Genomic DNA, 11,297 nt, shown 5'->3' with positions numbered 1-11,297 from the left:
ATTTCATAAAAAGTGTTATTTGCAAACTCTAAATAGCAAAATCATATTAAAAGCACGGGCGTAAATCTGCTGTATTAGTTACTTAGTTATTAAGTATTAGGTATAATTAAGTATTAGCTACTTAAAATTACTTGTCTAGTTTACGTTAGCTTGTTGCTAACGCTAAAGCCGTTTCCCATGCGTTGTTTCATTTGTGACAACTTGGCATAATGTTAACTTTACATTAAGGACCACAATAAGCATTTTGTCTAGCAGTGCATTTGCCGCATGAACACTGCTACGTCCAAACGAACCCCACTGTATTTTTGTATAATCAATTTCTATTCTGTTGTTAAGTGACTCAATTAATTTAAAATTAAAATGTTAACATTTTTTAATTCTTTGTGATTATTTTTGTGATTATTTTAATAATAGTTTTGCATTCTTTATGTAAAGCACTTTAAATTACCATTGTGTATAAAATGTGCTACAGTATAAATAAACTTGCCTGGCAGTTTAATGTATTGGATAAAATTACAGAGAAAATAGACATAAGATGATTTTTCAGTGCAACTAAACCCCAAGTACAAAAAGTTCACAAATTAAGCAATTTGGCTTTAAGAATGAGTTGTTAAATTCTAATGTCACATTATCAATCACAGCAGGGCCGGCCCGTGGCATAGGCAGTATAGGCAATAGCTAAGGGCGCAGTACGTCCAGGGGGGCGCCAGAAATGGGGGAAGAAAAAAAAATAACTTCCACTATGCCTAAAACAAGTTGGTATGACTTCAGAAAAGAATAGGCCCACATTAATTTAACTGCATAGTGCATAGCCTACTAAGTAGTAGTAGTATAATAATAATAAAACCTACTCGCCTAAGACGCCCCCCTCCAAATAATTAGACTTTAACTGCTACGGTGTTCATTTTTTTTTTGATGGGTCAACATGCTCAATATGTCAAAACGTCCCAAACAGTCTAGTGCGCAGGGGAGGCAAAAAAAAAGAAAAGAAGAGGAGGAAAAACGCGACAAAGACAGAGGTAATGTTACAACAAAGATGATTATTTTACTGTATCCGTGATCCGTGATCGATGAAGCCATGATGAAGCCATTAGCTTGACACATACTTGTCAACTCTCTGGTTTTCCCCGCTATCATCATACACAACCGATCTTAACAGGTGAAGTTTTGGTGTAACGTCACTTGTCAGTCATTGTTCAGTCCTCCATTGGCCGCCCCTTCGACATACTTCCTCTTTTTCTATGAATTCTCTGCCCAACAACAAAGTATACATCTTTCTGTGTTCTGTGTTCAGTTTTAACACCTCTCTTCAGACAGGAAGTTTCTGCAGAGCTGAATTTAATTTTGGACCCGCATCTATCTACTTCTGCAAAAATGCTAATTAGTATGCACAGCACTCACCCTAAACATTAGAAGTTCAGTTAATATATGACCCTTACATGACCAATACAAATAATTGTTTGATTAAAAGAAAAAGAGACAATAATAATAAAAAACTGATTGCTAGTTTACAACACAACCTACCCCAACTCTTAACCCAACCTCACAGTAACAAACCTCCATGTGGGTTTCATTGATTCAATGTCTTGTACATGGCACAGAATACAACCTATTGCAGTTTATTAAAATCACACCTACCCCAGCCCTAGGCCCAACCTCACAGTAACCCGCTACGTTTTATTAAATTTTACACCTACCCCAACCCTAAACACAACCTCAGAGTAACCAGTTTTAATTTTTTTTTATTTTTATGAATGTCTACTACAGCTACATCAATCGCAAACCCAGCCTACGTGTGGCATAACTGCCGACCCCTTAGAGGTCATCCAGCCAACTTGCAGTGTAATCTCCTCCACTTGTAGGTCTCTGAGCTGCAGCAACACCTAAATGCTCTGACACAGAGACACAAAAGACTTTTAACCTCCTCTTGGAGAGGAGAGAGTCTCCGACCCTGGATCTCAGGTCTTCTATGGAAGGACTGTCAGGAATCCTGTAAGAGCATCCCATCCACACAACCTCTTGCCATAAAAACAAAGCAGAATGTGTGGTGAAGGAACTCCGGGTTGACAGAGCCTTGTCCTTGCTCCAAGCAATGTGCTAACAAGGTGCTGAACAGAGTGGCACAAAGGATAGCGCTTATGACTACGGATCAGAAGATTCTTGGTTACGGAAACCAAGAAACTGTGAATGAGAGAATGTGTAAGTGTATGAGTGGCACTTGTTCAAGCGGAGCAGGGATGTGCCAGCGATCAGAAAGAACTGGAGTTTGCGCCAAGACTGGGTTTCAAAAGTGGCAATTTCCATATGGTCTAGCAGTCAGGATTCCTGATTTTCAACCAGGTGACGCGGGTTCGACTCCCGGTATGGGAAGGCTTAAGTACTTTTGCTCCTGTCCTTTTTGGCCAGCGGTCGGACTGCAGCTACCTTATAGGGTGTGGTTGTGGAACTGCTACGTTAGACTTTGAAAGCTCAGTTGGTAGAGGGGAGGACTGTAGGACCAATTCTTAGGTCGTAAGTTCGACTCCAGCTCAAAGGACGTCTTTTGTGCTCAGAGCCGCTTTCTTGCCTTTGCGAAGATATCATCGGCACCACTGCTCGAAGTTCACCATGGAGGTGAAAAGGAAGTTCCCTGACAAGGAATCGAACTCGGGCCGCGGCGGTGAGAGCGCCGAATCCTAATTACTAGACCACCAGGCTAGACCATCAAGCCTAGCTGTGGGCTTCCACCCAGGTGTGCTGCAGCTGCTCTGACAAAAATAACTAACATTTGCAACCTCCTTCTGGAGAAGAGAAAGTCTCAGAGCCTGGATCACAGTTCTTCTTGGGAGGGACTGTCACATGCTCTGTGTTAGAGCATCCTATCGACACCACAACTTGCCATGACAAGAAAGCACAGCAAGCGTTGAAGGAACTGCATGTTGACCGAGCCGTGTCCTCTTTCCAAGCAGCATGCTAATGAGCACTGCTGATGCAGACTGGGCCAGTGGCGCATACTGCCACCTGTAATTCGTGGTTATTCTTGGTTACACCGGCCAATCACGTTTCGAGTTGGAACCAAGATTTTTTTTATTTCTTGGTTACGCTGGCCAATCTTGTCCTGAGCTGGAACCAAGACTCACCCTATTCTTGGTTACGGCAGCCAATCATGTTCCGAGTTACAATGAACGCTATGGCCAATCAGAGCCCTTATAACATTGATGATTTGTACTGTATTAACAGATTTCGTTGTGGATTAATTCGGACAACAATTACAAAGTAAGTATTTTTATAACAAGTTGGTTTAAATGAATAACCATTACAGTAACGTTAATTACAACAACACAATTATTATATGATTGTTATAGATGTTATATGACGTTGTTTGTTAAGATTAATGTTTGCCGACCAAGCACACTGTACAGTTTTACTACAAACATTTTAATGCAGTTATTATACATTACTTCACTTTATATTGTCATTTACTACCATAGTTACAATAATGCCCGTGCATTATTCTCACACATTAATGAATCACTACACTAATAATAAATATAAGGCTCATTTCATCAGTCACTAATTATAAACAAATACTATAATAACGCTCACATATCACTACATCACTAATCATAAACTATTCTAATAATGATCACGCATAATACATCACTAATCATAAAGCATATAACAATATGGATCACGCATGATTGCATCACTAATAATAAAACAATAATATAAGGGTCACAATTTAATCCATCACTAATAATAATAACATTATTATTAGTGATGTATTGATGTGTGACCCTTATAGTGTTGGTTTATTATTAGTGATGCAATCATGCATGATCCATATTAATTAATTAATAACTGCATTAAAATGTTTGTAGTAAAACTACAGTTTGCTTGGTCGGCTAACATTAATCTTACCAAATAACATTATAAAACATCTATAACAATCATATAATAATTATGTTGTAGTAATTAACGTAACTGTAATGGTTATTTATTTAAACCACCTTGTTAAAAAAATACTTACTTTGCAATTGGTGTCCGAATTAATCCGCGACGAAATCTTTTATTACAATACAAATCATGGATGGTATAAGGGCTCTGATTGGCCATAGCGTTCATTGTAACTCGGAACACGATTGGCTGCCTTAACCAAGAATAGGGTGAATCTTGGTTCCAGCTTGGAACGTGATTGGCCTGGTAAAACCAAGAGTAAAACAAATCTTGGTTCCAGCTCACAAAGTGATTGGCCGGTTTAACCAAGAATAACCACGACTTACAGGTGGCAGTATGAGCTAACCGGCCACTTACTGCCAAGCTTAATAAAAGTCTTCTAGTTGGTGCAGCCCGGGCTAAAGAAAAAAAAATGTAAAAAAATAAATAAATAAAACGGCCTTGCCAGAAAGTAGCAGAATGTCAATACAAGGCGGTGGCAATGTGCATTGATTTCTGAGTAATTCGTCATTCGGCATGCAGGGCTTCTCACACGTTTACTGGAGCAGGACCAGGTAGGGCCTTCAGTCACCTGCCCCTTGTGCACAAAATAAAACAACAGCACTGTTTTGCCGAAACCCGGGATCGAACCAGGAACCTTTAGATCTTCAGTTTAACACACTCCCAACTGAGCTATTTCATCTGCCCTTTTACAAGTATCCTGCAGCATTCATGTCTGTGAGACTAAGCAGAATCCTGAAATGCCTCTGAGGCCTTAAAGGGTAAAAGCTTGGCCAGTACGGGGATCAAACCCGCGACCTTGGCGTTATTAGCACCACGCTCTAACCAGCTGAGCTAACCTGCCACTTTCTGCCATGTTTCCTAAAAAGCTCAGAGTAACTGTCATTTTCCGGCCTTCAAGAGATAAGAATGCTATTCCAGCTTTTTTTGTGCGGTGCTGGTAAAAAAACAAGGTCCCACCGAGATTTGAACTCGGATCGCTGGATTCAGAGTCCAGAGTGCTAGCCATTACACCATGGAACCTCAAGTCTTCTAATTGGTGCTGCCCGGGGTAAAGAGAAAAATAAGTAAAAAAAAAAAAAAGAAAAGAAAACGGCCTTGCCAGAAAGTAGCAGAATGTCAATACAAGGCAGTGCCAATGTGCATTGATTTCTGAGTAACTCGTCATTTGGCATGCAGGGCTCCTCACACGTTTACTGGAGCAGGACCAGGTAGGGCCTTCAAAAGAAAAGCGCACTATTCCAGGCACTAATTTGACCACGTCGCCTTTTTAAAGCGAAAAGGTTTAAAGTGAAACTCTCCTGATTCAATCATTACCAGAAGCGACGTGACCATCTGGAAGTAAGATAGCTTTTTGGTCAAGTGGAAGCAGTTGGACTTAAGGGTGCAGCAGCAAGGCTTTTTGGGTGACTTTCAGTCACCTAACTCTTGTGCCCAAAACAGAAAAACAACACTATTTTACCAAAGCCTGGATCTAACCAGGGACCTTTAGATCTTCAGTCTAACACTCTCCCAACTGAGATATTTCAGCTGCCATTTCACAATTTAATATTTCATAGACTAAACGGCGTGCAGGGCAAAGAGGCCACCACAGAGCAGATGTGATCTTTTTTTATTTTTTTGACCACGCCAAAAACTACCAATTTGAGTTTTTCCGAGGGGAATTAGCTCAAATGGTAGAGCGCTCGCTTAGCATAGGAAGGGGCCCAATCTTCTCGCTCACTCGCAAGCGAACAAGCCGCAAAAAAACGAAAAAATGCGTCAAATTTCGCTTGCAGTAGTGTTCGCGGCTTTGTGACTGTGCATAATGTGGTATTTTGGTTGCATATTGCATGTCATTCTAGATGTCATTTTTTGCGTGCTGGATTCGAACACACGATCTGTGTAACACAATATCCAATCAATGTCGGTTTCAGCGGAGCCAATCAGCTGCGCTCTTATTGAAATTTTACTGACGTAACACAGGCAATTATATTGATATTACTATTATTATGTGGATATTGTTCTTAAAAAGCATATTACGTTAATTAAAAATGAATGAAAATGTTTCAATTAAACATATGTATGCTTGTTTATGTATATATAAGTATATTATATATATTTATGTATTAATATATAAATATATACTATACTATATATATATATATATATATATATATATATATATATATATATATATATATATATATATTAATATATGTTATATTTCTTTATGTAATAACTTTAAATTAATGCACACAAAAACAAGTAATATGCAAAATGGTTTATTAAAATGAATACAAATATTAAAATCGCAAAACAATTTAAAAAATGTAAAAAACAACATAAAAACATATCTTAATATATAAACTATATAATATACAATAAATAAAAACAATACAATATATATTTATTTATTATGCACATATAAAATATTAAAACAATACTATTTATAAATATATTTATTTATTATACACATTATATAAAAACAATATATATATATATATTTATTTTTATATACACAATATATTAAACAATAATATAAATAAATAATAAAACGCAAGAGTGGGGGCACGTAATATATAAAATATAGTATTTAAGCAATGTATAAAATGTTATTTTTTTAAGAAATATAAATATATTTTTACATAAAATATACACAAATATTAAATAAGTACACACAAGACAAAATAAGAGTGGGCCTATAAGTGCCACTTTAAAATGCTAAATATTAACACACAATAATTAAATAAAATGAGAGAGAGAGAGAGAGAGTACCCATGTAACATTTACAAAAATATATACAGCAATTTGTCCTTTATTCTGAAGCTGGAGTTTGTCCTTTATTTTGCTGGTCCTGTTCTGCCAACCAGTTCTCTAAGGATTTGCCATTTGAAATTTGCAGGCAAAATGTGGCATTACCAAATCGGCTATGGCCAAACTCCTTAGTCTTTGGTTGCCCACATTTGCTGCAAACATTAAAAGTAACTGCACGCACAAACTTCCTTTTGTGGACTCTACTTTCCTTCTCCTGTTCCCGTGCAGGTGCAGGTGGAGGAACAGCAGGTGCAGGTGGAGCAGGTGCAGGTGGAGGAACAGCAGGTGCAGGTGGAGCAGGTGCAGGTGGAGGAACAGCAGGTGCAGGTGAAGCTGGGACTGCACTGGATGTTGGTGCAGCAAATGATGGAATCACCATTGACACACTCATGTCTGGGTTAAAAACAAGTGTGCCAAACAATGATCCAGGTCCTGAAATGGGCTGCACAACACCTGGTGCTGTGGGGGGTGGTGCAATGGGGCACACCGTGCTGGGGGTCGGTGGGAAAGGAGCACACCGTGGTGGGGGCAGATACAATGAGGCGCACTGTGGTGGGGGCCGGCGCAATAGGGCGCACTGTGGTGGAGGCTGGTATGATGGGGCACACTGTGGTGGAGGCTGGCTAGATGGGGCGCACTGTGGTGAAGGTCGGTGTGACGGGGCACACCATGGTAGGGGCTGGTGCAATGTGGCAGACTGTGGTGGGGGTTGGCGCGATTGGGCATACCGTCATGGGGGCCGGTGGAAAGGAGCACACCGTGGTGGCATCCGGCAGGAAGAAGCAAACTGTGGTGGTTGCAGAAGCAGACTTTCGACCAGGTCGAAGAAGAGGTGCCTGTCCTTCTTTATTTGGAGGAAAGACAAACTGGTGTTTGGGGCCTGATGTTGTCGGTGCCTCGTCCAATTTTCCCCTCGGCAAAGGAAGCTGCGTATCTGCCACAGCAATTGGATCAAGTGGAGTCAGTCCTTGAGGGAGTACACTCATTTCCTGATCCTTTTGCCTTCGTTGAAACCTGATAATAAATGATATGTATCATTCATATATATTAATTTGGAAGTATTCAGGTAATTTAAAGAAAATAATGTGCTTTGCTTACCACTGAATGAGCGTCTTCTGATGTAGCTCAAAAAGCTGGATCACTGTTTCATCCATCAGCCTGCGACTGCCAAGCACCAGATCCCGGATGTGGTGGTAATCGGTCAGTATTTTAGACCACCTGTGCGTGCGAACACAAGCCTTCTTGGAAGTGGACTTGTGTACGGCACACAGCTTTGTACAAATGGCCTCAACCAAGCGGCTGGTGCTAGGCACAGGGACCCTCAGGATGTCCAATCAGACAGCGCTTGACGCTCTCCACACCTGGAGTGACTCCGGAGCGCTTCGGTGCCTTAAAGCGCCCATGTGTCAGCTGAGGCTGATGTCGAGGCTGGTAGTTGATGCGCTGTTTATCAACATCCAGGAGAGCTGTCCACAGCTGGATGGCCTCTGTCACCTGCAGGTCAGTGAGGTAAGGAGCCTCACGAAGACCTACCAAATAAGCAGCCAGATCCTGCACCTTGTCCCACCCAGCAATGCCATCAGGTCCAATGACTACTCCCTGGTAAATACAGAATAAATTTAGTATATGTGGAATAAAAAAAGACTAAATAAAATTAAGTTCTTAATATATCTTACCTGAGCCTCAACAGAGAGACTGTCTCCAGACTTGGATGGCTGTGACGGCACTGAGGGGGCTGGGCTAGGAAGCTGTCCTTCTCCACCAGCTGATGTGGACGGCTCAGCCAGTGATGCTGGGGACTGAGGCAGAGGCGAAGATGAGGGGCTGTTTCTGAGATCACGGCAGGGGTCATCCTCATACAGCACTGGAACTGTGATGTCCTCCATGATCTCCTCCTCAAACCTGTCATCTTGTAGATCCTCATCATCTACTTCCTCCACCAGCCTGTCTTCCTCCTCTGGGTTCTGGAGCACCGGAATCAGGGTTTTGCCGGTCTGGCTGTAAAGGTGCTCCATTCCCAGCAATTCACCTTAAAAAAATAAACAATAAAAAAACATATATTAAATAAAACTAATGATAAAATAAACATTTCGATTACCATTTTGTGTAGTACATTAAAAGCTTAATGAATAACTTCCATAACAACTAATTAATGGATTTCTTGCCTGTATAGGCTCCAGGAGGGTGATAGCGGTTATCCCAGGGCTTGCGTCCTGAGACATATCTTTTGGTGGACAATGAGCATTGTGTTTTTCCTCTCTCTCTCCCTGCAGGTAACTGTGTCCACCTGGTAGCAATCATTGGATCTTTCTAGAGAGGAGAGAGAGTATTTAACCTGAGCTGCACTTCAAACCAGTGTTGGTGGTGTCAAGTGCAGTGGCTGAGCTTTTCTCCAAATTCAGACCTGACTCATGAGGTGAACGGATCAATTCTTTTTCCGGCTCTAAATGCGTATGATTGGCCCATGATGAACGAGTGACTCAGACCCGATAGAGGACTCAAGAGATGAACGGATCAATTCTTTTTCCAGCTCCAAACGCGTATGATTGGCCTGTGAGGAACGAATGACTCAAACCCGATAGAGGACTCAAGAGATGAACGGATCAATTGTTTTTTTCGGCTCTAAACGCGTATTATTGGCCCGTGCGGAACGAATGACTCAGACCCGATAGAGGACTCGAGAGATAAACGGATCAAATCTTTTTCGGCTCTAAACGCATATGATTGGCCCGTAATGAACGAGTGACTCAGACCCGATAGAGGACTCAAGAGGTGAACGGATCAAATCTTTTTCGGCTCTAAACGCATATGATTGGTTTCTGCCTTTCTGCGATGAACGACACGAAATGTGATGAAGACTTGAAATAACGATACCACCTGCACAAATGTACGCACACGCAAATTAACAAATCACTCCCTGAGAGGACTTGTAGTTCCCAAATCCTATTGAAGATTCGTTTAAAATGAACGAAATGTTCATGATCGACCCATTACTAAACCTGGTTAGATACCTGCTCCAGTCGGGGATTGAACCTTGTGATCTACCCAAAGTGTTATTTATGGACATATTTCTTGAACTAGTACTGTTATATATGCATTGAGTAGTTTCTGGTGGGCAAAAAATACAAAATATAACCTTAATTTCGCTTCTTTCTTTCTCAATTTCTCAAATTTTCTTATTTTTCTTGTGCTTTTTTCTTCCCCTTCCAAAACAGGCTATTGTTCCCCAGCTTTAGCGGAGTCGGTAGAGGGTCCAGGGTTCAAGTCTGTGTTCGGGCATGAGAGACTCTTTGTGGAGCCACAGCTTTTGTCGTTGAGCTATCGCTTGCTGAAAGTTTCATCTGAATGCACAACACGTGTACTAGGCATGAGGACATGGGAGAACAGGCAGTCTTGTAGTCAAGGCTGAGTGGTTAAGGCGATCGCCTACATATCCGCTGGGGTATTCTCCCGCAGGTTCAAGTCCTGCCAACTATACCCTCATCCTGTTCCTTTTTAAAATTGCAGCAGTCATCAATTGTTTGCATTTCCATTGTTTCTTGGGAAAAGCGTTGTGCTGTTAGGAGGAGAAAAACAACAGCGTGTTCTCACTGAAGAGAAAGGGGCATATCACATGGATGAACATACCACACAAGAGCTACAAGTCCCTGTTCGGGCGTGTGACGCTCATTTTGTGGAGCCACAGCTTTTGCCGTTGAGCTATCGCTTGATGAAAGTTTCATCTGGATGCACAATATGTGTACTAGGCATAAAGAAATGGCAGTACAGGCGACTTGTAGTCGTGGCCGAGTGGTTAGGGTGATGGACTTGAAATCCATTGGGGTCTCCCCGCGCAGGTTCGAGTCCAGCCCACTACGTCTTCCCCCTTTTTAAAATTGCAGCAGTCGTCAATTGTTTGCATTTCCATTGTTTCTTGGGAAAAGCGTTGTGCTGGTAGGAGGAGAAAAACAACAGAGTGTTCTCACTGAAGAGAAAGGGGCTTATCACACGGAGGAACATACCACACATAGGTCACAACGGCTGTTTCATAGCTCGCCGTGATCGTATAGTGGTTAGTACTCTGCATTGTGGCTGCAGCAACCGCTGTTCGAATCCGGGTCACGGCAGGTTTTTCAAGGTGATATTGGTGTCGCATTCTGTGTTGCCATCCGTTATCTCCAGCCTTCTTTTAGTGCAGGCTGTGCTAATGGCACGTCCTGAATGTTTACGTTTCCTAAAGTGTGGAAGACTAGGGATATGATATAAGAGAAATAGGATCTTTGATGCCAGCATGCTCTGTAGATAAGTACTGATCAAGTCACGCTTCTAAGGCATGGAAGGAATCTTTTCAATTGTTGAGTGTCCATTCATTGCCACAACAGCAGAAAGACATTCTGCAGTTATCATTGATCTATTTAATGTCTCCTACATGACATGAAGTCCAAACTATTGTGTTGTACTGATGTCTACACCTACAAAAACCATAAACCCAACCTCAAAGTAACCTGTCGTGTTTTAGCAACATCCACACCAACCATAAGCTTAAAACCCCATCTCACGGTAAACTTTAGTGTACTGTAAAGGTC

At 41.3% G+C, this 11,297-nt stretch overlaps 3 protein-coding genes and 3 non-coding genes across 6 annotated transcripts in view; 2 read left to right on the top strand and 4 right to left on the bottom strand.

The window, feature by feature from the left end:
* The window catches only part of LOC137491106 (uncharacterized), a 1,257,671-nt gene that overhangs the window by 663,421 nt on the left and 582,953 nt on the right, over positions 1–11,297 (top strand). The window lies entirely within an intron of this gene.
* Positions 1–11,297, bottom strand: part of LOC100329723 (uncharacterized) — a 399,138-nt gene that overhangs the window by 230,358 nt on the left and 157,483 nt on the right. The window lies entirely within an intron of this gene.
* trnai-aau (transfer RNA isoleucine (anticodon AAU)) lies at positions 4,707–4,780 on the bottom strand. The gene has a single exon. It is a non-coding gene; the product is annotated as a tRNA-Ile (tRNA).
* Positions 4,888–4,959, bottom strand: trnaq-cug (transfer RNA glutamine (anticodon CUG)). The gene has a single exon. It is a non-coding gene; the product is annotated as a tRNA-Gln (tRNA).
* LOC110439530 (uncharacterized) lies at positions 8,010–8,757 on the bottom strand. Its single transcript, XM_021475641.3, has 2 exons — positions 8,409–8,757; positions 8,010–8,331 (listed from the first exon to the last, which is right to left on the bottom strand). The coding sequence occupies exons 1-2, from the start codon at positions 8,745–8,747 to the stop codon at positions 8,038–8,040; spliced, it is 633 nt and encodes a 210-aa protein (XP_021331316.1). The 5' UTR covers positions 8,748–8,757; the 3' UTR covers positions 8,010–8,037.
* Positions 10,508–10,589, top strand: trnas-uga (transfer RNA serine (anticodon UGA)). The gene has a single exon. It is a non-coding gene; the product is annotated as a tRNA-Ser (tRNA).

This window comes from Danio rerio, chromosome 4 (assembly GCF_049306965.1).
Source record: "Danio rerio strain Tuebingen ecotype United States chromosome 4, GRCz12tu, whole genome shotgun sequence".
Lineage (NCBI taxonomy): Eukaryota > Metazoa > Chordata > Actinopteri > Cypriniformes > Danionidae > Danio > Danio rerio.
The sequence above is the reverse complement of the archived record's forward strand: the minus strand, read 5'-3'. Positions and strand labels throughout refer to the sequence as shown.

Excerpts from the sequence above, each read along its gene's own strand:
- LOC110439530 (XM_021475641.3), bottom strand. The coding sequence starts at position 8,747 with ATGGAGCACCTTTACAGCCAGACCGGCAAAACCCTGATTCCGGTGCTC. Across the intron at positions 8,332-8,408 it reads GTCTCTCTGTTGAGGCTCAG|GGAGTAGTCATTGGACCTGA; the intron begins GTAAGATATATT and ends TGTATTTACCAG.